Raw genomic sequence first — 26972 nt, forward strand, 5'->3', positions numbered from 1 at the left:
CTACCTCCACACCTCTTCAAGATTTCTAGAAAGAAGTTTGTGAAATTTAGGAAATTTATAAATACTTAAACTCATTAATTGCTCCAGTACCATTTCTTCATGTACTCTGCTATTTCATTTTACACACAATACGACCTTCGTATATTCTCTTCCATATTAAGAATCTATTTCCGGCTTTGCTTTCTGCTGAAAATGTATATGCTTCACACCTTTACATTGCTGATTAGTTTGAGATGGAAATATTTTCACTTTCCCAAACATAATATTCAGGGAGTTGTGTTCAGCTCCTCCAATGGATTAATAAGCCTTTTGACTGTCTAAACAAAGGAAAGTATGCAACTTTAAAGCAAATGAGAAATTGAAACATGAAATACAAACTAAAAAAATTCAAACACCACCTGACAATTCCTGAGGCACTGCACTGAATGGAGAATGAAGATGACAGAAGATGAGACCGGATGTGAAGTTCCAGATAATAATTGCACCATCATAACTTGAAGTAGCCAGCAGATTTGGAGCACACAGGACAACAGACAAAATATCATCCTTGTGGCCATTTTTCTGCATCTATTTTTAAAGAATGAAAAAATTAAAATAATTTCAAATACTCTTATAGGTTGAAAACTTTAATAGTTAAATTAAAATCCATTTCATTAAAGCTGAGTTGTCAATTATCCTTTTGACAAATGTGTCAGCAATTTATAAACTATTTTCCATATTCATTACAGGATAATTTACCATGGCTTCTGCATTAACTCCTCCTATAAATGGACATATCACCAGCTGGCAAATACTGTAACTATTTTGTTTGGTGTGCTAGTCAAAGCTCATTTAGATGTCTTAATATGATATCTCAGATATCCCTGATATATTTGTTGCAATGAACTCAATATTTGTTCGACTTTACTTTCTCAGAAAATTAAATGGGTATTGGTTCCTTCTTAAGTGTCCAAGAATCTTAGGAGCAACCTTCTTGCAATTTGTATTGCATATTATTTTTCACACTTGACCTTCTACAGTCCAATCAAAATTAGACTCAAAAACACAGAAACAAGATGAGAATTATCAAGCTATGATATTTCAAACAGGGTGTACACATTCAGAGAAGGTGGTCAGGGTTTAAGTCCTACCTGTCGTGGAGATGTGTCATAACATGAAAAATAATTTCAGAGAACAGTCAAGACAAATGCTTGTGACCTAAATCATTTACAGTTCTATCTAAACAATATGTAGAAAAATAATAAGACATGCAACTAGACTTTTGTGTAGTTTTAAACACTCTGCTTTGTTGCTATTTTCCTTTCAGACCATTTCTAACTGCATTTGTTGACTGCTGCCCCTTTAGCTCCCAGCTCTGAACTTCTGGTCTCTATTTCACGATTCCTTGATTAACAACTGACTCCCCAAGATATCTTTATCCTTTTGTGACCAGACAAGGGCAGTCCTCATATTTTCTGTGGCAAGTGATTCACTAACAGGCTTATCAACCTGTCAACAAAACCGAATGTTTTTCATTTCATTTTGAGTGAGTTTAAGAACATTCTTCAAATGCATGATGAAGGGGATATCCCAGCAAGAAGAACCTAAATGAGAAAATTATCCTACAATATTCTAAAATCTAATCCATCCTTTTGCCTTTATTACTGGACAAGTGTTCATTGTCTGATATGGTTTCATCTTTCTTTAAATCTGAAGAATTCAGTTTGCACTGAAATAAAACACAAATGTAATTGGGTAACTAAGTTATTTTCATCAAAAAATTAAAGTGTGACTTGTGTGCTGTCAATATTTTAACAGAATCATAATTGTAATCTGATTGTTCTCATGGAATATCAGAGTTTTCTAATTTTATATCAGTGTAGTATTTAACAGAGTGGGGGTTGGTTAGTTCAGTTGGCTGGACAGATAGTTCCTGATACACAGTGACACCAAAAGGGTGGGTTCAATTCCTGCACTGGCTGAGGTCCCCATGAAGATCTCTCCTTGTCAACATCTTAATCCTCAGGTTAAATCACCATCAGTTGTCTCTATCTAATGAGACAGCAGCCTTATATTCCTCTAGGGTATGGCCAATTTACAGTAATTCAACAAACTTATTCTTATTATAATCAATTATTATATTCAATGGTGTGCTGTGTATCAAAATGTTATTTTCCTTTGTAAATTTAGGATCAAAACTCAAGTTAAATGTGTTTATTTGGTTACAGCAATTTGCATCTCTGTAAAAATCCAGTTAATACTGCAAAATATTTTACTGATGCTCGGATGGAAGACACAATAAATGAAACTCATAACACTATGATGGTGCTCAGCCAGTTCTTACTGCATCATCTGCCCAAAGGTGTGATGGATACTGAGTATCATTTAGGTCATCCTGAATGTCCTGTAAAGAAAGCATCAACGAGGTCAGAAAATAGATAGTTCAAATAACTTTGTGAGCAGGAGTCATGATCAAGCCCACATCAAATCTCCTGCAGTCGTCTTTTCATTTGATCATGCACTTTATTTTTCTTATAACTTGACTGCACAAATATATATACACATTGAGAGAAGAGCACTATTACATTACTGCCAGCATGGTCTCAATGGGTTTAGTCAACCTTCTCTGTGACATAAAGGACTCCATGTTCTTGTTTGCACGTACCGAATAAACATTGATCCTTTTGTCCCAGCCAACCGAGATGATAAAGCTTTGAAAAAATCAGAAACAGACAAGAAGAAACATCCTCATTAGGAACAGAAAGCTTACTACACTTTCTCAAACAGAGTTTAGGATTTATCAAGCACTTACCTATTTTTGTATATTTCAGCATAAATACAGTCACTGATTTCTTCAGTTTTTTCTCCAGCTGGAATGTCAGATTATTAAAACAGTTAACGGTTTCCTATTGCATAAAACTAGACAAACAATTACAGTATTGATTAGGCGCTTTACCTTGTCTCAGGGTCTGTATACATTTCCCATTTTGATAGTCCCATTTCTTCACACATCCATCTCTGCCACCCGTGATCAGCCTAGAAACAAAACAGTTGTGTGACTACTAAAGTATGTTAACGACAATTCAAATACATCATTTGGTTCAATTTTATGAGTTAATTTCAGGATGGAACTATTCGCCGCCACCAATTAACCTCTGCCCTTTAACCACCGAGGATGCTTAGCCATCGCAAATAAGTCGTATATTTTGAATATTGATGGCAGTATTCACTTGTTTTAATAACCATTTATTTTTGTTGATAGAATTTTTTTTATTTAACAACATTTAAAATGTTAGAGAACAAGCATATCTAAACTATTTAAATTGTCGTTATATTGGTTAAGGTAATGTTTGCGTTGTTTCAGTAACAACTTATTTTCGTTACCCCAAGGTGTCTTGGTACCACACCCCAAGAAGTACCCCAGATCTCCAAAGGGGCACCCTGGCAATGCAAAAGGAATGTACTTAGAATACACAAAGTAACATTTGCATCATATAAATGCCAGGATATGACCATCACCAAAAAGCGAAATCTAACCACCACCACCCCTTGACATTCAGTGGTGTTACCATCACTGAATCCCCCACTATCAACATCCTGGGAGTTATCATTAATCAGAAACTCAACAGGACTCACTACTTAAATGCAATAGCTGCAAAAACAAGCCAGAGGGTAGGAATACTGTGGCGAGCAACTCAACTCCTGACTCCCCAAAGCCTGTCCATCATCTACAAGGCACAAGTCAGGAGCGTGATGAAATACTCCCCACAGTGCAGCCCCAGCAACAAGCTTGATACCCTGCAAGACAAAGCAACCCATTTGATCGGCTCTGCATCCACCAGCGACACTCAGTAACAACTGTGTGTACTATCTACAAGACGCACAGCACAAATTCACAAAAGATCCTTGGACAGCACCTTCTAAACCCACGACCACTTTCATCTAGAAGGACAAGAGCAGCAACTATATGGGAACACCACCACCATCAAGATCCCCTCCAAGCCACTCACCATCCTGACTTGGAAATATAGTACAGTTCCTTCATTGTCACTGGGTCAAAATCCTGGAATTTCCTCCCTAATGGCATTGTGGGACTGCAGAGAATCAAGAAGACAGCTCTCAAGCGCAACTAGGGATGGGCAATAAAAGCTGACCACCCAGCAATGGCCACATCCCACAAAAATGAACAAATTTTTAAAAAAGACATATTCTGAGCTGTTCCACCTGGTGCACGCAGAGTTCCAAGCAGTAAGTAACCAAAATGGGATTTAAATAAGTCAGCTAATCACTTACATAGGCAGCTACCTTTGGAAACCATGTATGGATGAAGCTCAAGCTAACTCTACTTCCACAGTAACAGAAATGGAAAGTGTTGTGACCTAGTTGAGTCTTGCAATTTTTAGGCTATTCCTGCCGCTTCACATAGGCTCTCTGACATGAAGAAAATTTGGATCTATGCCACAATTTATAAAGCTCAGAAGCTGGTATATCTTTTAAATGCTTTATTTTAAGCTTGCTCTGCCACTTTCAATGTATTGTGCACATTTATACAAGTCTTGCTGTTCTTGTATTCACCTTAAAATGTTTTTACTGGCTCCCTTTATCCTTCATGGAAAAATATATCTCTGAAAGCTCATCATAGTTAAAGTGTTACTCAATTCAATTCTTTTATAAGTGAATCAATATTTTTCTTACAAATGTAACTGCATTATAGCCAAAATCATTACAAGCAAGCCAAGTAATATTTAGATCCATCATACACACCTTCTTTCATCAATGTCAAAGGTCATACACGTTATAGCAGCATCTCCATGAGCTCTGGTTAATTCAAAGACAAGGTGGCCAGTGTCCAGATCCCACACTTTAATATCCTTATTGAATAAAAAAAGGAACATTTAAGTCATAGGAACTTAGGAAGTACTTTGGCCTTCGTTAAACACTGGTCAATCTGTTCGCTATGCAATAGAAGTAATTTACAAAATAAATGTATGTTACATGGTAGGAGAAAGTGAGGTCTGCAGATGCTGGAGATATTCCTGAAGAAGGGCTTATGCCCGAAACGTCAAATCTCCTGTTCCTTGGATGCTGCCTGACCTGCTGCGCTTTTCCAGCAACACATTTTCAGCTATGTTACATGGTAGTTATATTACAAAGTTCTTTTCTGTTGTTTTGCCAACAAGGAAACATTTAATAAAGCAAAGTAAGTCTGGTCCCAAAGATTATGGCCTTTAAGCTGATTTCCTCACTGTCCCATTATTTATTAGCTGGTACAATAAGTAAACATTTGCATTCAACATGGCCTTTACCTAATATATAGTGCCTTTAATGTACATTAAATGCTAATGCATATAAAGAAAGCTTTTTCCACAACTTAGGGATGCAACAAGTTTAGATTCCCTACAGATGGAAAGTGGCCCTTCAGCCCAGCAAGTCCACACCAACCCTCCAAAGAGTAACCCACCCAGACCCATTCCCCAACCCGACATTCACCTCTGACTAATGCACCTAACACTATGGGCAATTTAGCATGGCCAATTCACCTAACCTGCACGTCCTTGGATAGTGGGAGGAAACTGGAGCACCCGAAGGAAACCCACGCAGACACGGGGAGAATGTGCAAACTCCATACAGACAGTAGCCCAAGGCTGAAATGAAACCCGAGTCCCTGGCACTATGACGCAGCAGTGCTAACCACTGAGCCACCTTGCTGCCCCACACTAAGATGGTGGGGAGTTATAGCAGTAAGTTAAAGTAGAAAAGTAGCTGTTTCAAATGATCTGTTTAATAGTAAACACAGACTGCACATAATGGCACTTACAGCTGAGGAAACAGTCACATAATAATAGTAAGCCGGTCATCCACTAAGTTAGTTGCATTTCTCCAATCAGAGCATGGCTTAGTTAGTTGATAGCCGTAGCTAACAGTCAACAAATGTAAAATGTCTAAATCTGCTTACAATGGGTTGTGAACTGTAGATTGTGTGTAATTATCAACTGAGTCAAATACTAAACAGGATTCCCAAAATCAATCAGAGTAAACAAGCCAATGTGATCCTATTTGGATTGACAAACAAATTAAAAGAGAAATAAAGTGGAAAAATTACCTTTAAGAAATTCACTGGGATGATTATAAGAAAATACATTAACACATTTTAAAAATGGCCAAAAACAATGAGAAAAAAGCAGTTGTACAATGTCAAAAATTGCAATCAGTCCTCCAGCAGTGAGCGAGAGATCAAAGAAATGAAATTCAAAAAAGATGTAAAATGAACTTAAAACTGAGGACAAACACAAGATAACTAATCTTCTGATCAATTACTTCTTGCAGTAAAATAAGGGAAGGTATTCTGTGTAACACACACTATCTAAGTGGAAACAACTCATCTACTTTAATAAAAATTAAATGTCAATTTTGTATAAACTCAAAGAACGCAAACTAAAAATTTCCAGGGGTTTGTGGTTTTATCCACAATACCGAGTGAAATATGGAACCACTCACAATCATTGTAAGGGAGTTTTCAGATACTGGCAAGGTACAACAGATTGGAAAAAGACTAAATTGGTAGATAGGTTCAAAAAGAGGGATGAACAGAAACAGCTACACCATGGTTTATATGGCAAAACAAAATTGGTTATCATAAGAAAATTTGATAATAAATTAATAAACAGTTATAAACATAGATCCTGAATAGAAGAATTCTACATGACCAAGTATCTTTGAGAAAGTGATAACTGCTACGTTTGTAGTTGTGCTGTCACTTTAACATAGTGGGAGGGGTAATCAGGAGAGGGGAGGTCTGTCCAACAGATTAGCTGCAAAGGCATATAATAAACTGCTGCTGGTTCAAGTTTGTACAGAATGAAAATGTGAATGAACTGTGGATGCTGAATATCAGAAACAAAAACGGAAATTGCTGGAAAAATCCAGCAGGTTTGGCAAATCAGAGTTAACGCTTTGGGTCCAGTGACCCTTCCGCAGAACTCTTCAGGGAGTTCCATCGGGGATACCATCAATAGTAGCAGCACACCTGGGAAGATGGACACTGGCTCTATCAGCCGACTCAGGTGAAATCAGATACTGACGTGCAGATGACAGCAATGCAGATGCCTTGTCTAATCTGCCACCACTAGGAGATACACATGTTCCTGACTGCAACCTGAAAATTATGTACTTTTCCCAGAAACGCAAGTCAGGAGCAAAACTCTACCCAGATAGAACTGGTTTTGAGCTGGTGAACGTGGTCATGAGCGGAGGACCAGTCACTGTAACTGCCCAGAATCCTATCCTGACCTGTTCAGGGTTTGGGAGTTTTCCACATTGGATGAGTGTTTAAAGTAGGGAGTAAGAGTTGTTATTCATCTCCCATTAAGAGGAAAGGTGCTGTAATAAGTGCACCAAGGCACCCTAATGAGGTAAAAATGAAATAAATAGCCAGGAGTTACTTTTGGTGGCCAAATGTGAACACCCAGATTGAGGAGAAAGCCGGATCATGCAAACCTTGCATTTTATTAAGGAAGGTGCTGCCATTGCCATCTATTCAAATGTGGAAATGGCCTCCATCATCATGATAGTGGATTCACGTCGATTTCATGGGATCAGTAGTAGAACCGATGTCACCGGTGGTCATGGATGCCCACTCCAAGTGGCCCGAGGTGACGGTTATGAAGTCAGTATCAGAGGAAGCAACGATAGGCCAACTTGATGAAATACTTGCCAAGTTCAGGAATCCCTAAAGATATAGAGTGACAGTGGTCCACAGCTTGTAGAAATGAAATACCACAGAGTCAGACAGGTGGGATTGGCTCCATATCACTTGGCAACTAACAGCCAAATGAAGAAATTTGTATAAACAAGTCTTGAAGCTTCACAAGGAGAAGGTTTACTAGGATGGCGAATCAACAAGCTCCTCAGTATGTACCATAACACACCACATATGATCCAGTACTCGCTGGTGTCCTTAATGAGAACCATATTTGACTTGCTGTGGCCATATGAGACCAGACAAATTGTAGAGCGAAATCAAGAAGAACAGATCGTCAGAAGGGCAGGCTCCCCAAAATCAAGGATATTCTAAACAGGAGAGATCAGCTCAGAAATTATACATCTCGGGAAAAACAGATTCCAACAGTGCTGGTGCCTCAAAAGGCCACCACAAATGGTCATATAGGATGTAAACCAGGGATGGGCTGGTCTGAGGAGACACACCACCAGCTGGTCACTGCATCTCACTCACAGGAAGAAGTTCCTCAAAAGTCAGAGGTGGTCCAGATGATATCCAGATGGTGCCAACTGAGCCATGTGTGGCCAGGGTGGGTCATAGCCAGGGAAAAGACAACAGCTGCATCACAAGATAATGAAGGCCAAAGAGAGATGTATCAGCCGAACGGTAGGAGCCTTCCTGAAGTCTGTGAGACTACACCAGCACTGGGTCCTGAGACTAGGAGACAGTCTTCCTGAAACCAACATCCACTGTGAGACTAAACATGTCAATGTAGATTACAGGATTGATGGTTTAATGGGGGAAATAGTCATTCTCCCATGTTTTCCATGCTTTTGTGAATATTTCTGACTATGTTGGTCCAGATGCCTGTATAATATTTACAGTTCTTTATTAAGGAGAGTTTTTGAAATAAAGGGGGAAGGTTGTTTTGTATACAGTTGGGTGTGATTAGATTAGATTCCCTACAGTGTGGAAACAGGCCCTTCAGCCCAACCAGTCCACACCGATCCTCTGATGAGTAACTCAACCAGAGCCACTACCCTCTGACTAATGCACCTACCGCTATAGGCAATTTGCCATGGCCAATTCACCTGACCTGCACTTCTTTGGAATGTAGGAGGAAACCGGAACACCTGGAGGCAACCCACGCAGACACGGGGAGAATGTGCCTGTGACATTCAAACTCCACAGACAGTCACCCGAGGCTGGAATTGAACCTGGGACCCTGGTGCTGCAAGGCAGCAGTGCTATCCACTGAGTCATCATGCCACTCATTGTGCACACTGCCCCTGTAAGAGAACAGGTCAGGTGATCTGGGACGGAGGAGCTTGGGGATCAGACTGGATCCGATTGTGTATCTGCAAAGGCATAAACTGTTCCTGCTTCAGATTTTTGTTAAAAATTGTATTATAAATTAACTTATAAATTAAACACTAACATAATAATAACACAAGGGAACTACTGAAAATTTTACAAGAATGATATACCTGGATTTCTAAAAAGTGAGTGGGAAGGCACAGTAAATTCTATTAATTACAAATAAATTAACTGAAGAGTAGAGAACCACTAATGCTCATCTGAGAATCTGTTACTGTTGGGGTGGGGGTATAGGACGTGGGGAAACAATAATGGGGGCACTTTAGGCTTCAGCATTAAAATCATCAGTTTCTAGTTGAACTAAATTACTTGAATTCAGAAGCTTGATGCAAAAACTAGTCAAACAGTCCTGTGGTACCAAACTGGGAGAGGAAAGGAAGACAACTTGGAAATTACAGTTTGGGATAAAATACCCAAGTAGAAAGAATAATGGCAGATGAAAATTTGCTAATAAATCTAAAATACTATACACTGAAATTTAAAGAAAAAGGGCTTGCATTTATATAGCTCAAATGCTTTAATGTACTCTTGAAGTGTAGTCACAGTTGTCATGTAGAAAATCTACCAGTAAATCTGAATGCAGGCGATGTGATAATGACCAAATAATTAGTTTCTATGACATTGAATGGGTAATAAATGGGTCTACAACAGCATAAACTCACAGTGCTTTTCCCCCTCCAACTCTATTTTGATTTAATTCCTGCCCTCCCCTTCACTGTTTGATCCTGCAGCATTGCCCTCGGGTGTTTCCTTTCTTCCTGGTGGTGGAAACAGAATAAAGATTTCTGCACCTTGTGCCTTTCACTGTGTCTCACACACACAACATGGGTGCTGGGGACAAAATAAGCACGACCGCAGTTAGGGGGCAAATTAAATTTTAAAAAATAAACAGGAGTGTTGGGGTTCTGTTCACTCTGACGGCTGGCTCTTGAGGGAGCTGGACCAGTGTGTGTGAAGGACTCTCCTCATGATTGTGTCAAAAAAAATTTTACAAATAAATTCACAGTGCTTCCTGAAATATTAGTATGAACGGATTCTTTTCAGCCATGAATGACATGGACAATGGCACATCATATGTCCGAAACAAACAAAGTAGGATTTTGATGTTGAGAAAAAAAAAGTCATATTCTGCAACTACATTTGAACAGCAAAATGAGGATCTTCCTAAGGAATGACAATCGTCTATTTGCATGTATTTGCATGTCATTAATGCATAATCCCACCTTGTTGATAATGCAATTTCTTATCCCCAACATGCCAGATAGAAAATAGATAGCAATAATTCCCAACGTGAAAGTCAGGGTGGGTAACCCCAGCTTGCTACTTGATCCTCCAAGCCTCCATTTTGCACAAGTCACCAACATTTCTGGTTGCATTCTATGAGCAGCAACCGCCTTTATCCCCCTGTCCACAGAGGTTAGCTTCAGATAAAAATCAGTTTCACTGCATCATTATTGCATATCTCCAACCTATTTGTTGTTATCCACTTCAATGTGGCACTTCGGAGTGCACTGGCACCTTTCATTGTAACGTTGATGTCAGGCCACTTCGATGCAAGAAGAAGCACCCATTTCATGGATTGGAACAAGGTGCATCTCAAAGCTCCTCACTTACTTGCTTAGTGCTCAATCACTTTGCACCTACTTGGATGCCCACCGCATCTGTGCCGTGCCTTACCTTTTAGCATTTTGCTATGTCATTCAGAACTTAAATGCTCACAGTACTTCTGTCCTGTCTTGTTCAGTGTAGACATAAAGCCAAGCAGCCTATCATGGTTGTCAACAGTGATCAGTCAAGGGGTTGGACATGCTGCTGTATTACATGTGCCAGCAGTGTACACGGAAAACATACTATCTGCTATGTTACAAAGTCTAATGGGAGTGGTCACGGATCAGGTCGAAGGTGATGGCATTCAGTCAGGAACTAAGCACAGTAAATCAAGGATAGCATCTGACATCAATCAGGGGCTTGGATGCTAAGTCAACCACTTAGGTAGACAGGGTCAGGAGTTCCATATCACTGAGTACAGAAAGTGGATCACAATTCATTGTGCAGGTCCAGTACAACATGTCCAGGAATTTGCAATTAGTCAGTCGGGGAGCTGCACAGAGATCATACAACGATCCAGTCACTTACCAAACAGGATTCTCTGTCTACGTCAGTCAGCAGAGCGAGCCATGATCTGTCCTGAAATCTTCTCAATGAAAGTCAAAAGTTATCAGGGGCCAATACTGCAGCAGGGAAGCTGGGGAAATCAATTGTGAGGATTGGAAGCAACATGCTGGGATGCAGAGGGGACAATAATTATGAAAGGGGCCAAATCAAAATATAGGGATGAAAGACAAAGGTGCATGAGAGGACATGGTTACTGTGGGAAGGACATTGATGGTCACAAGCATCCTGGTTTGATGGTGAAGATGTAACTGAAAGAGATGAAAATGGAAAATGGTTTCCATCACACCTAAATTAGGTGGAGCAGTTTTGTCTGTCTGAGCATGGAGGCTGTACTTGTGAACAATGTGAGGCCCTTCGGGGGACAATTGCATTAATCAGGCACTTACACTGTACAGGTTGAAGACATCGAGAATCATGGTACCCTGCGTGCAGTGTCTAACTGTGTGGGATACACATCTTGGCCACAAACAAACTTGAGCATTTCCCTAGTCATCAATACATGATTTAAAAAGTCTTACCTGCAGTCCATAATTCACAAAAACAATCCAAGATCCCATAGACTAACAAGGGCAAGGAATCAATTTTATCTCACTTTGAACTCCAAGTATTTGACAACATGCTCTTATTTGCAATGATGCCTTTCTTGGGTTATGTGGGGGTGGAGGTACAAGGTATCAGTAATCAAACAACATGTATAATCCCCTACTGTAATTTGCAACATTATCCATACTGCATATATTGGAATACAATCTGCTATGTCAAAGGTCCATGTTGAGATAATTCATGGCCTTCCTTGTCAGTGTCATCCATGTTGCATTGTCTGGAGAATTAATTTAAACAAGCATATCTGTGTGATGTGAATGCTTACTGCTCACACTACTAACAACCTGTTCTGTTTCTGAAATTCCCCAAATACTTTCATTGAAATCATGCCCAACCACCAGTAGTATGTGGCCACCATACTATGAAACCTAAAAATAATAAGGAGAAACAAATTCGACACTCAACCTCGGATCAGCAGCAACTTCCAGTTGCTAGCTAACACCCCCCCACATGAAGAAGTTGCAGTTGAGGGTCCCCTCAGAACACAGAGGAAGTACAGAATGCCCAGAGTGCACTGCTCTCAATCACATTTCCTCTAGATGACTCATGTATGCTGTCAACTGCAAACTGCTGATGTCCTGTGACTTTGCCATATGCTGGAGTAGAACATGCTACATGAAGGGTGGTCATCCTATCAATGGTCAATGTAAGAGCAATACTTTACTTCTATGCAAATGGCTGATTCTAAGGAGCCACTGGCGATTACTGTGGTATCCATTACCGACAGTTACATGTATCAAGGCTGTTACCAATGTTATGGATAATATACCCTATCCCTGTAACCCTGCATTTCCCATGGCTACTGCATCCAACCTACACATCCGTGAATAGTATGTGCAATTCTGCATGGCCAATCCACATAACTTGCACATCTTTCTGTTTCACTAAAGTTTAAGTCATCTGTCACCACTGGCACCACATTTTAGAAGTCTGCCAGATACCCTGGATGCTTATATCCTTGACTTGGAGACGCTGGTGTTGGAATGGGGTGTACAAAGTTAAAAATCACACAACACCAGATTATAGTCCAACAGGTTTAATTGGAAGCACACTAGCTTTCGGAGTGCCGTTCCTTCATCAGGTCATCAAGGAGCCTGATAAAGGAGCAGCGCTCTGAAAGCTAGTGTGCTTCCAATTAAACCTGTTGGACTATAACCTGGTGTTGTGTGATTTTTAACTATATCCTTGATAGCTCTCACTTTCCTGCTTCATTTCAAAGGTCCAATGCCTTACAAGGAAACTTACTAACAGACAAGGACTGTCTCTTCAAACAAGGCTGAGCATAGATACAATGCAGTTCATTTTTCCACAAGGGCTATCATGGAGCAGATGATAAGCCTCTTCAACATGAGGCTCTGACACTTAAATGATCTGGGGTAGTCTTGCAGTACACTCCAGATAGAATGTGCCGCATGCTGCGCTGTGCATAACTGGAGCAAGCAACAAGAGGATAATGGTTTCTTAAGAGCTCGAAGATCAGTAGCAATCTTCTGAGGAGGAAGATGAGGAATTGAGCAAGACGAGCACGTTCAATTTGACTGAGCAGTGCAGCATTGGGCACAACAAGCCAGACAAGACTTAACTGACTCTAATAGAAGCAATGGGTGAAGTATCATTCAATCACTGTAAATTTGTTGCTGCTCAAAAAGCAAATTGTCCTTATTTGTTCCTAGAAGCAAATGGAACTTTCCTTTGGGTTATGTTTTGCTTTTGCTGAGTTAAAGTAAATATTTTCAGTCTTCTTTTGAAGCTTCCTGGGATGTTGGCACCACTGGCTGAGTCAGCATTTATTGCCTATCCCTTATCACAGAATCATTACTGCACGCAGAAGGAGGCCATTCAGTCTATCATGTCTCCAGAGACTCTCATTACCCAGTGCCAATCTCTTGCTTTTGCCCCCATACCCTTGTGTTCTACTTCCATCTAAATAATCACCCAATGCCCTCTTGAACGCACCAAACGTACCTGCCTCCACCATATTTTTAAGCAGTGATTCCATGTTTTTTCTCACATCACAAAAAAACTGAACTGTGGATGCTGGAAATCTAAACAAAAACAGAAATTGCTGGAACATCTCAGCAGGACTGGCAGCATCTGTGGAAAGAAATTAGAGTTCAAAAGACTATGGTCGTCCTGCCAGGTGTGGGAGATCAGGGTGCAGTCTATGTCTGCAGGAAGTATGAACGGCTGTAGCTCCTCACAAACTGCGTTGTTTAGTTGGAGCAGCAGTTGGACGCACTGAGGAGCATACAAGAGGCAGAGAGTGTGATAGACACTAGTGACAGGGAAATGGTCACACCAAAGTTTCAGTCAGGTAGATGGGTGGCTGCCAGGAGAGGTAAGTTGATAGTGCAGGAGTCTCCTGTGGCTATTCCCCTCTCTAACATACTGTTGTAGGGGGAATAGCCTCTCAGGGGAGTATAACAGCAGCAGCCAGGCCGGTGGCACCACAACCAGATCTGCTGTGAAGCAGCATCAAGCAAGATCCAAGTGACAATAGTGGTCAGAGACTTGCTAGTTAGGGACACAGTCAGACATTTCTGTGGCTGTGTTTGAACTCCAGGATGGTTTGTTGCCTCCCTGGTGCCAAGGTTAAGGACGTCTTTGAGCAGCTGCACAAAATTCTTCAGGAGGAGGGTGAGCAGCCAGAGGTCCTGGTGCACAGTGGTACCAATAACATGGGTAGAAAGAGGGATGAGGTCCTGCACAGTGAGTACAGGAAATTAGAAAAGAAGCTAAACAACAAGACTTCGAGGGTAGTAATCTCTGGATTACTACCAGTACTAAGTGTTAGCGAGGCAAGGAATAGAAAGATAGGAGAAATGAATGCGTGGCTAAGGAACTGGTGCAGGGGGCAGGGTTTCAGGTTCTTGGATCATTGGGAGCTCTTCTGGTGCAGGGTTGACCTGTACAAGAAGGGCAGTGTTGCACCTAAACTGAGGAGGAACCAATATCCTCACAGGGAGGTTCACTAGTATGACTGGGAAGGGTTTAAACTACAGTGGCAGGGGACTGGGAATCAGAGCAACAGGTCAGCAAGTGGAGGGTTTGAGGGGAAGATAGATGTTACGATCAGTAAGTCAGAAAGGAAGGACAGACAGAAACAGGTAAATGAACATGATGGTACTAATGGGCTGAAGTGTGTTTATTTCAATGCAAGGAGTAGTAAAGGTAAGGCAGATGAGGTTAGAGCCTGGATCAGTACATGGGACTATGATGGTGTAGCCATTACAGAGACTTGGCTGAGACAGGGACAGGACTAGCTGCTCAATGTTCCAAGGTTTCATTGTTTTAGATGAAATAGAGAGGAAGTTAAAAAAGGTTGGATGAGTTGCATTACTAATCAATGAGAATGTTACATCTTCACTCAGAAAGGACATGCTGAAGAGCTCATCCAGAGGCAATATGGGTACAGCTCAAAAATAAGATGGGTGCAATTATTCTGATAGGATTATGCTATAGACCGCCCAACATGAAGAACAAATATGTCGGCAGATTATAGAAAGATACAATAAAAATAGAATTCTCATAGTGGGTTTAACTTCTCCAATATTGACTGGAACTCCCTTAGAGCAAGGGACTTAGACGGGGTGGAATTTGTTAAGTGCATCCAAAAGGGTTTCTTGAAACTGTATATGGATAGTCCAACTAGAGGAGGGGGCCATACTAGACCTTGTATTGGCTAATGAGCCTGGCCAGGTGACTGACCTTTCAGTGGGAGAGCATTTTGGAAACAGTGATCACAACTCCTTATGTTTTAAGATGGTTATGAACAAGGATATGTCAGGACCTTGTGGGAAGGTGGGGGTGGTAAATTACATCAGTATTAGGTAGGAGCTAGGAAGTGTTAATTGTTATCAGGCAAGTCCACATTTGATATGTGCAACTGTTTAAAGACCTGCTGGGGAGAGTTCAAGACTGGCATGTTTCAGTAAGGAAAAAGGATAAGGATGGCAAGGTAAGAAACTCTTGGATAATGAGAGAGGTTGTAAATTCAATCAAAAGGAAAGAAGAAGCATATGCAACATTTAGGAAGCTAAAATTGACCATGGCCTGTGAGGAATATAAGAAAGGCAGGAAAGTACTCAAGCAGGGAATTAGGAGAGCAAGAAGGGGCCATGAAATGACCTTGGCAAGTAAGGTTAAAAAGAATCCCAAGGCATTCTATAGATACCTTAAAAACAGAACGATAACTAGGGAGAAGGTGGGATAAAGGAGGGAACTTGTGCTTGGAGATAGAGGATGTGGGTGAGATCCTAAAGGAGTACTTTGCCTCAGTATTCACCCAGGAAAAGGATATGGAGGATAGTGAGATTTGTGTGGAGTATGCTTATATGCTAGGGCATTTTGAGATCAAGAAAGAAAGAGTGCTTGATCTCTTGAAGAGCATTAAGTTAGATAAGTCCCCAGGGCCAATGGTATTTACTCCAGGTTACTCAGGGAGGCAAAAGAGGAGATTGCTGGAGCCTTCACCTAGATCTATGTACCCTCGCTAGCCACTAGAGAGGTCCTAGATGACTGGCGAGTAGCTAATGTTGTTTTTCTGTTCAAGACGAGAAACAAGGATAATCCAGGAAACTATAAACCGGTGAGTCTCGCATTGGTGGTTGGGAAGCTTTTGGAAAGAATTCTTAGGGATTGGATTTATGCACATTTGGAAAAGCATGGCCTAATTAGAGACAATCAGCCCAGCTTTGTGCAGGGAAGGTCATGTCTTACTAACTTGACTGAATGTTTTGAGGAGGTAACAAAATCAATTGATGAGAGTATAGCGGTGGATGTTGTTTACACGGACTTTAGTAAGGCTTTCGACAAGATCCCTCATGGTAGGCCCATCCAGAAGATTAAGATGCATGGGATCCACAGTCATTTAGCTCCATGAATTCAGAATTGGCTTGCCCGTAGAAGACAGAGGATCGTGGTGGAATGGTTTTACAGGCTGGAGGTTCATGACGAGATAGTGTTCTGCAGGGAACCGTACTGAGACCTTTGCCATTTCTGATAAATTACTTAGATGAAAATGTAGATGGGTGGGTTGGCAAGTTTGCAGACAATACAAAGATCAGTGGAATTGTGGCTAGTGTAGAAGATTGTCAAAGAATACAGTGGGATTTAGATCAGTTGCAGATATGGGTGGACAAATGGCAGATGGAGTTTATCCCAGGTAAGTATCAGATGCTGCACTTTGGGAGATCAAACGTTAAGGAAAAGTATACAGTTAATGGCAGGACACTGAACAGCATTGATGTGCAAAAAGATCTTCAGTTCAAGTCTATAGTGCCCTGAAAGAGGCCACACAAATAGATAAGGTGGTAAAAAAGGCATACAGCATGTTTGCCATTATTGCCTGGGGACTTGAGTGCATGAGTCATTATGTCATGTTGCAGCTGTTGGTTAGATCACACTTACGAGTATTGTATTCAGTTCTTGTCACCACATTACAGAAAGAACGTGGAGGCTTTGGAGGCAATGCAGAAAAGACTGGGAGAAAGTAAGGACTGCGGATGCTGGAAATCAGTCGAAAAGTGTGGTGCTGGAAAAGCACAGTAAGTCAGGTGCATCTGATGAGCAGGAGAATCGATGTTTCAGGCATAAGCCCTGCATCAGAAATGTTGGGGGTGGGAAGGGAGCTGAGAGATAAATAGGAGGTTGGGGGGTGGGGCTATGGGGAAAGGTAGCTGGGAAGGCAATAGGTAGGTGGAGGTGATAGGTCAGAGGGGAAAGTGGAGCACATAGGTGGGAAGGAGGATGAACAGGTAGGACATTCAAGAGGGCGGTGCCAAGTTGGAGGGTTAGATCTCGGATGAGCTGGGGGGAAGGGAGATGAGGAAACTGGTGAAATCAATGTTGATGCTGAGTGGTTGGAGGGTCCCAAGGCTGAAGATGAGGTGTTCTTCCTCCAAGCATCAGATGACTTAGATTTGGCAGGAGGGTACCAACTTGCGCAATGTTTCAGGGAACATCTCTGAGACACACGCATCAAACAACCTCACCACCCTGTGGCCAATCACTTCAACTTCCCCTCCCACTCTGCCAAGGACATGCAAGTCCTGGCCTCCTCCCTCCAAATCCTAGCCACCTGAATGCCTCACCTTCCCCCTTGGTTCTTCCAACCACATGACATCAACATTGATTTCACCAGTTTACTCATCTTCCCTTGCCCCATCTTATCCCAGATCTAACCTTCCAATACAGCACCACCTTCTTCAACTATCCTACCTGTCCATCTTCCTTCCCACCTATCTGCTCCACTCTCCCCTCCACCTATCACCATCACCTCCATCTCCCTTTCCCCCAGTCCCACCGGATCCTCCTATTTATATCTCAGCCCCCTTCCCTCAACACATTTCTGATGAAAGACACATGCCCAAAACATTGATTCTCCTGCTTCCCCACTGCCTTACTTTTCAACTGCAGAAAAGGTTCACCACGGTGTTGCCTGAATTAGAGGTTATGAGCTATAAGGAAAAGCTAGAAAAACTCAGGTTGTTTTCTCTTGAACATCAGAAGCTGAGGGGAGAATTGATAAAAGTTTATAAAATTAGGAGATGCATAGATATGGTTGATGGTCAGAACTTTCTCCCCGAAGAGTTGAAATGTCTAATACTAGGGAACATAGATTTAAGGTAAGAGGGGGAAAGTTCAAAGGAGACATGAGAGGCAGATTTCTTTACTCAGAGCGGTAGGGGTCTGGAACGCACGGCCAGGGGTGGTGGTGGAGGCGGACACAATAAGGGCATTTAAGGGACATTTAGATAAGCAAGAATATGCAAGGAATGGCAGGATATGAACCAATGGTAGGCAGAAGGGAATAGTTTCATTTGGCGTCACATTCGGCACAATATCATGGGCTGAAGGGCCCGTTCCTGTGCTGTACAATTCTATGTTCTAGATTCTTAATGTTTCGGATCCAGTGACCCTTGTTTTGAAATGAATAGGTTGGAAAAGGATGCTTTTCATGCAGACGATGGAGTGGGGGGAGAGTAAATGACAGGTTGCAACAGAGGTCAGCAGGGAGAAAAATAGTCGGACAGTAACTGGACTTAGCACTGCTTTTTCTCCACAGGTGATGCCAGTCCTACTGAGATTTTCTAGCAATATCTGCTTTTGTTTCTTAAATCCCTTGCTTCGCTTGTACATCACTTCAAATCTGCCCTCTTGTTCTTGTTCCTTTATGAGCAGGAACAGTTCATCCCGATCTATCCATCCAGCACACTCATGATTTTGAAAACCCTTATCTAATCTCTCAACTTTCTTCTCTTCAGAAGAGAACAGTCCCAACTTCCTCAATCTATCGTCAGAACTGAAGTGTCTCATTCTTGGAACAATTCTTGTAAATCCTGTAAAGATTTCCCTTGAACTGAGTAGTTTGCTAGGCCACTTCAGAGGGTTTTTAGGAATGAAGCACTTAGCTGTAGGTCTGGTGTCTCATTTAGCCCAGACTAAATAAGAATGAAAGATTTCCTTCCCAAAAGGACACTAATGAATCAGATAGGTGTTTATAATATTGACAATGATTATACAATTGCCAATAGACTAGCTTTTTATTTCCAGAGTTTTATTGAATTCAACATTGAAAAGTCAATATTGATTTCAAAATTCACCATCTGCTATGGTGGAATTCACACTCACATCCCCAGAACATTAGCGACTATGGATTATTAGTCTAGTGACATTATCACAATGCCACAGCCGCCAATATTTAATGCTGTTACATTAAACGATGAGAAAATATTATACTATAGTAGGCATTGAGGAGAGTATAGCACTTAATTAAACAAGGTCTTAAGAGGATATGATGCTGAGGAGAGGTAACCTGCATGGTTTGATTCTTTTCACTGCATTTACAGTAAATTAGACAGGTGATGATGGAAAGAGCAATATACTTACAAATGTAAACTTGTATTTTGCAATGAAGAGTCACCAGTTTCTGTGTCCTCAGAAACTTTTCTTTTTCATTCCTCTTCCACTATATGCAATTTAAAGGACAGATCTTGGCTGGGTGAATTGACTAGGTGAATAGTTGGATTGTAAATACAGAGCCAGTGCTGAGAATCGCAGTAAGTCCCAACAGTAGTGAGTACTTTTACCATTGTTGAGTGCACAATAGTACAAGCAGGGTGCCATAAAAGTGTGGTGCTTAGCTAATGAAGCGAATTGTGGAGAATCACATGAGAATGCTTGCTAGAAATCAAAGAGCACCCTGAAATTGATTCTTAAGTGATTTTTGATATAATTCAGCCTGTGGTTTCTTTTACTTGTGTTTGAGAGGGCAGACAGGAAGTTAATGTCTGATTGGAAAGACGGCACATTTAATGATGAAGAACCACTTTAGTGATGCACTGGAGTGCTAGCTCAGATTTGTGTGATCAAGTCCAAGCCAATTACAATGTTGTTCGCATTGCAGTGTGGAATACCTGAATCTCCTCTTTCACTCTTTTTTGCCATTGACCTCTCTCCTCTCTTCAGGAAGATGAGTTAGTCTTTAAAAGAACCTTAATACTGAATCTGAATGTATTCTTGTGGCTTGCAATGTGCAACTGAAAGTATCTCACCAAACCCATACAAAAGTTAATTAAATTTTGACAATGGTATTATTCATCAGATGTATATTATTCGAAGTCAAATAGCATCAGAGAAATTGAATTCAAGCAAAAGCAAGTGATCTAGTACAAAGTAAAATCAGTAGTGCAAAGAATAGAAGATTCATTTTCAGTCCTGTTCTTAGACAGTCTTAATCAGACCATCAAACACAGGATCAAGTGAGAACAAGCAATTCAGGCAAACAAGAATTAGGAAAGTCATAAAGGAGGGACCTACATGAACTAACAAAGCACATCTTTGTAGCAGAATCAACAGCAGCACTGTCAAAGTCAATAAATCAAACTATGTAATAGTCCCAATGATGAAGATTATATAAAAGTTAGTTACGGTCATGGTTGGGTTTAAAGTCATAAACATTTAAAGAAAAACAAAAAGCTCTTTCTTGAATCTATTTCTAATTACAAGTACTGCTGCACCATCATACTCACAACAAAAAGACATTTTCTTTGAACAGTTTGCTTACTTACAGATCCTTCACAGCAAGTAACGACTTGTCTCATTAACTTGTTGTATTGACAACACAGAACAGGTTTCTTGTGAGACACACCTTTATTCAGCTCCTCTCTGCTGATAAAGTATCATTAGATTCAATAAATTTAATCAATATTACCTGTCCTAAACCTACTTCAAACATGAATCAGTTGTGCTATCCACAATAATTTCTCCAAAAATTAGAAACAAAAATGTCCTATATCACCAAAATTTATATTATAGACCATACAAAAATATTCTGTTCAGAGGCCTCAAACCACATGATCAATTTTATTACTCTTCTTTGTAAATTTTGGATAAATCTATTTCAGTTTCTTACATCTGTTTGATTACAGGTGACTGATGCCACGAATAAACATTTAGGCAAGCTACTTTACACTGCTTACCTGTTCTGCAGCAGTAGCTGTGCCAATGAATCAGTTGCAATGTAGAGTGCCTTTGATTCCTCAGAATAATAACAAGTGGCCAAATCTCCATTAATCTGACTAGCCTTAGGTTTCACAGTAATGAGGCACATTTGGTCTTCAATATCCCAAACCTAAAAGACAAATCTTAACATAATATAACCAATGAAATATCACTGCCCTAAAGACATGTATGCAGCTGATGATTTACAGGAGAGAATAATGATGACAAGAACAGTTTCAATATAAGATACTTTCTTATCTACATTATACATAAGATACTTTTTTTATCTACATAATCAATGTTCCTATTATCAATGAAAATTTCTCAGGTTGAAAATTTTCTCAACAAATCACTCCATTGTATATTTTGTTAAACATGCAATTCCTTGTCTAGATCAAAAAAGGTGATACAATATTTCTCATTATTTGTAGTGCATTTATATTTCATTTTGGATAGTACTTATAAACCAGAATTGGGGATACAAGTTTCTAAAGATTTCATACATTATGATAGATAATAAAAGTTGTATACCAGAATGTGAGAAGTCATTCAGGCATTCTATGATAGATGCCTTTTGAGAAAGGTCAGAAGTTAAGTCTTTGAAAGTGAAGAATTTCAATCCCCTCTAAAGTTTTAAGATATTTTGGTACTGCAGCGTCACTGATGTCTAACGGGATTGCTGAGAAATCTATGGGGACTGATGGATTGCATTTGCTATTTGACGTATTGTGTGTTTTTCAACCACAATTTGTCTATTATAATATTTGCCTCATGGCAATTGCTGGTTGCTAGAATACAGGTTATATTTACAACAAATCCTCTGTACCCACAAAATCACAAATTCACCGATATGCGTTAAAAAAAGTAACAACAAAATTCAACATCTCTGGGCAAACTCGGATATTTACGATTTTTAACCTATTTTTACTGAGCTCCACGTTCGCAAATTTCAGCATTTATGGGGATTCTCAGGAATGAAATCCTCATGGATACGAAAGAATGACTGCATCTTTGCATGTCTGAACCATCATTTGGAAATATTTGCTGCATGTTTGTTTGAATAAGTTTCATTTGTAATAAATTAGTTGTTCCTTGTTGACAGGTCAATTTGGTTATGATATTCAATGGAATACCTCTTTGATTAACAATATCACTGCTCTTTTTAACATCAAACTTTGTTCTGAAGTGGAGGAGTGGGACTAGGAAAGGAAACAGTACACTCCTCCAACTTTGTGTCCTATTAAATGCCCACAACATTTCTTCTTCTCCAAGCCTTTTGAATAATGCTGCTTTATTCAGAACTATTGGCTCACAATAGTCCTAAATTATGTCATCTTCTACTGTAGGCATAAATCCAAGCAGCTCATTATACCTGTCAGCACTGAACAGACTAGGGCACAGAACTTTTGGTGTATGGCACTATGCTACATTAATGTCTCACACACAGCATGTGCTAGCAGCTTGTACGGCAAACACACTGCATGTCCTTCAAACTAATGCCCATGTCTGAACATCTAAGTGAAATAGTCCCTTGACCAGTCAAGAGGGTCTATGGTCAGTCAAGAGGGTGCCCTCATGGGAAGTCAAGGGCATCATTTACTTTCAGTCAAGGGGATTGACCATGGTCAGTTGGTCACTTGATGCAATCAGGGACCAGGGATACCTGATGTTGAGAGTCTGGGATTTGAGCAAAAATCAGTCAGTGCAATCAGTTAGGAGATTATGTCTAATTTGTGGAGCTGCGCAGAAATTAGTCAGAGGTCCAGTCCATTTTTAGTGAGGATGTCCTCTCAAGTCAGTCTAGGGGATAAGAGACCTGGTCAATCTTGGGAATTTGAGAAGGAAATGTCAAAATGGTTATCAAGGGCTGTGTTGAACAAACTGAGGAACTGAAAGGTGAGGATTGGAGCCAGCTTGCTGGGATGCAGATCGGACAATTACTATGAAGGGTGGCAACATTAGTTAGAAAATGGCAGCCAATACTATACGTATATATCCTCACACCATTCTTCACATAAAGACTCTATTCCATTCTCCCAGTTCCTCCATCTCCATTGCACCTCTTCTGATGATGTCAACTTGACAAGAGGCTTCTGAAAAGTCCACCTTCTTCCTCAACCGAGAATTCCCCAGCACTGTAGTTGACAGAGCCCTCACCTGGATCTGACCCATTTCCCGCACTTCAGCACATCCTCCCTCTGTTCCCTCACACGACAGCGATAGGGACCCCTTGTCCTCACCTACCATCCTATCAGCATCCACATGCAGAGGACCATTAGCTGCCATTTCTGCCATCCCCCTCCCATCTTCTATATAAAAACCATCCTTTTCCTAATTTGGAGATGTACAAAGTTAAAAATCACACACACCAGGTTATAGTCCAACAGGTTTAATTGGAAGCACACTAGCTTTCGGAACGACGCTCCTTTATCAAGTGATTGTCCTGATGAAGAAGCGTCGCTCCAAAAGCTAGTGTGCTTCCTTGTCCTAGCTACCATCAGTTCTGAAGAGTCACTCTCCACAGATGTTGCCAGACCTGCTGAGATTTTCCAGCAATTTCTGCTTTTGTTTCAGAAGGCCTGTGTGGGATCTCCTAATCCTCAACCCACAAATATAACAAGGTTGTTACTGATGGAATTTGTGCAAGATCAAACAATTTTATATCTTAGCCTATGACAACATCCGTGCTACAGCCTAGGCAATAGGCTTTGCCAATTTAGCTGAGTTCCTCAGGTGCAGTGATAGACTTGAAATATGTCATGTTGAGAACTCAATCTGATAACACGGTTAAGTTCATTAATAGAAAAGGATTCCATTCAGTCAATTTCATATCATCTTTAATTATCAGTACCACATCTTACAAGTCTGCACCAGGTACACTGAAGCTAATATGACATATATATCCTTGATAACTCATAGGTTCCTGCTTCATTCCAAGGGCTGAATTCCTTAAGAGGACAGTTGCTGGGAGACAAGGGCTAAACTGTCCAACCATGACCACATTGCAATCCCTGACTGAGGCCAAACATAAACTCAGTGCAACCCTTTCTTCCACCAGGGCCAGCATAGATAGATGACAGTTCTCCTCAATACTTGGATCAGTCCAGAGGATCTTTGCAATGCACTCCAGACAAAATGTACTGTGTCAACCTAACAAGTTATGCTCTGTATAACTGGAGCAGGCAAAGACAGAATGTGATGGATTTTGAAGAAATGGGAAAATGACAGCACTCTTCTGAGGAGTAAGATGAAGTCATTGAACCAAAGGAACATCATCTTCCCTATGACAGAATGGTGTAGTGTCAGACACAACAAACTAGACAGAATTGAATTGCCACCTGGATCTAATACATCTGAGTAGGGTGAAGTTTTCATTCATTGACTGTAAATTGTTATTATTCCAAGTATTCACTGAGGAGGACCTGTGTGGCAAAAAAAATGAAAAAACTGTGGATGTTGAAAATCTGAAACACAAACAGAAATTGCTGGAAAATCTTAGCAGGTCTGGGAGTATCTGTGGAGAGAAATCTGAGTGAACATTTCAGGGCCATCTTCAGAACTTATGGTAGGAAAGAGGTGGGTTTTATTCAGAAGCAAGAAGCCATTTAGTGCTAAAGACAAATGCAGCTTTACTGTTTGTTCTTTCTTCACTTTTCCTGATGATTTATAGAAGTTAATGTTAACAGAAGTTTGAAGGCTCACAATATCTGATTATTCTAGTTTCAACAATGACAACATTTTATTTTCAAGAATGACAACATTTTAGTTAATGATTACCATTAAGGAAAGATTAACACCGCTTCAGACAGGTTACTAACATTGTATGGTGCTAAGGAAGGGTAACAAAAATGTGGTGGTCTGTTTATAATGAAGTTTCACCCGGATCACATATGTACCACCTATGTGTCTCCTCAGAAGATTTATTTTTCTATGAAGATTTTGGTGGATGACCCCAAGGCTTTTGCAACTAGAATGTGCAAAGTGCAAGTTCATACTTTTAGTGAGAGTTTATTTCAATTAATTACATTCCATAAAATCCACACATCCCACATATTAACAAGCTCCCCATAAGTATATGGCAAATTCACACCTAATTAACCCTAAATTAACAAATCACCCACTTCCCTCATTCCATTAGGATTCAGGTACACCTTCAGATCATATGTGGGTGTGATTGCAGAGTTAGAGGGAGCAAACAGAAGATTCTGGCTCTTAGCTTTGGGGAGAGCATATAATCATTAACTGTGTTCTGCCATTGCAGTTGTTCCTCTAACTTGGGTGACTACTTCAGATTAAGCTCAGTATCAGGTGTCATGGTGTTGCCTGGTAGTTCTTTGGAAAGAGGAACTCTATGATTCCCCTCATGGAAAGTCTCGGACTAGATGGCATAGTATCAGAATAAAGAAACTCCAATTTAAGATTGGAGTCCCTCCTCGAGGGACTGAATGGCCTACCTCTTTTCTTATTTCTTCTGGTCTTATGGAGGAAAGTAGTCCATGAAACTCACTGAAATTGACACAGCCAAAATATGGAAAGTTTTAAACCAAAGTGTTGGTAAGCAAGCAATATACCAGAATGATGTTGCTACTGCTTGGAAATTATTAAATAAGATACTTTTGGAATCCGATCAAGAGAAAGCATAAGACTTCAAAGTGTGCGGCGATCAGAACCAATGATAGTGCAAAACACTTTTATCTAAGTGTAAAAAGCCCCTCAATAATATTCTCAAAATGGCCAAATGAGATTTCATTCAGAACAGAGATGACTTGCTAACACACAAAGAGGACATTTTGACCTTAATGACTAAAAGTAGTAATTTACCAGGTTTAGATTCAGAAATGCCACAGCTGATGAAAAGAGAAACAGTTTGATTGTTGACTTAACTGAATAGTTATTTGCGAGTTAAAGGACAGTTGTAAGAAAACATGTTGATGATGCATTATCTTAATGTTATGATATTTAAATCCTGATAATGCTAAGTTAAGGTAAAGTTGCCATAGTCTTACCAGGCCAAAGGGCTGTTCTCTCATTAGAGGCAGATGAGGTGCTGCATTTTGGGAAGGCAAATCTTAGCAGGTCTTATACACTAAATGGTAAGGTCCTAGGGAGTGTTGCTGAACAAAAAGACCTTGGAGTGCAGGTTCATAACTCCTTGAAAGTGGCGTCGCAGATAGATAGGATAGTGAAGAAGGTGTTTGGTATGTTTTCTTTATTGGTCAGACTACTGAGTAAAGGATTTGGGAGGTCACATTGTGGCTGTACAGGACATTGGTTAGGCTACATTTGGAATATTGTGTGCAATTCTGTCTCCTTCCTATCAGAAGGATGTTGTGAAACTTGAAAGGATTCAGAAAACATTTACAAGGATGTTGCCAAGTTTGGAGGATTTGAGCTATAGGGAAAGGGTGAATAGGCTAGGGCTGTTTTCCCTGCAGCGTCAGAGGCTGAGGGGTGACCTTATAGAGGTTTAGAAAATCATGACAGTAAACCCCCACAGACACAGAGAGATTGTGCAAACTCCATACAGACAGGCGCCCGAGATGGGAATCGAACCTGGATCCCAGGCGCTGTGAGGCAGCAGTGCTAACCACTGAGCCAACGTGCCGCCCTAAGT

At 40.5% G+C, this 26972-nt stretch overlaps 1 protein-coding gene across 1 annotated transcript in view; it reads right to left on the reverse strand.

Annotated features, from left to right (window-relative positions):
- Positions 1 to 387: 387 nt before the first annotated feature.
- The window catches only part of LOC132833286 (WD repeat-containing protein on Y chromosome-like), a 69743-nt gene continuing 43158 nt past the window's right edge, over positions 388 to 26972 (reverse strand). The window contains exons 11-18 of the mRNA XM_060851450.1: positions 21337 to 21488; positions 20926 to 21022; positions 4744 to 4850; positions 2936 to 3015; positions 2792 to 2849; positions 2570 to 2690; positions 2324 to 2383; positions 388 to 567 (exon numbers count right to left, since the gene is read on the reverse strand). Coding sequence (XP_060707433.1) covers positions 388 to 567; positions 2324 to 2383; positions 2570 to 2690; positions 2792 to 2849; positions 2936 to 3015; positions 4744 to 4850; positions 20926 to 21022; positions 21337 to 21488 — 855 coding nt within the window. The remainder of the gene's footprint in view (positions 568 to 2323; positions 2384 to 2569; positions 2691 to 2791; positions 2850 to 2935; positions 3016 to 4743; positions 4851 to 20925; positions 21023 to 21336; positions 21489 to 26972) is intronic.

This window comes from Hemiscyllium ocellatum, chromosome 36 (assembly GCF_020745735.1).
Source record: "Hemiscyllium ocellatum isolate sHemOce1 chromosome 36, sHemOce1.pat.X.cur, whole genome shotgun sequence".
NCBI lineage: Eukaryota > Metazoa > Chordata > Chondrichthyes > Orectolobiformes > Hemiscylliidae > Hemiscyllium > Hemiscyllium ocellatum.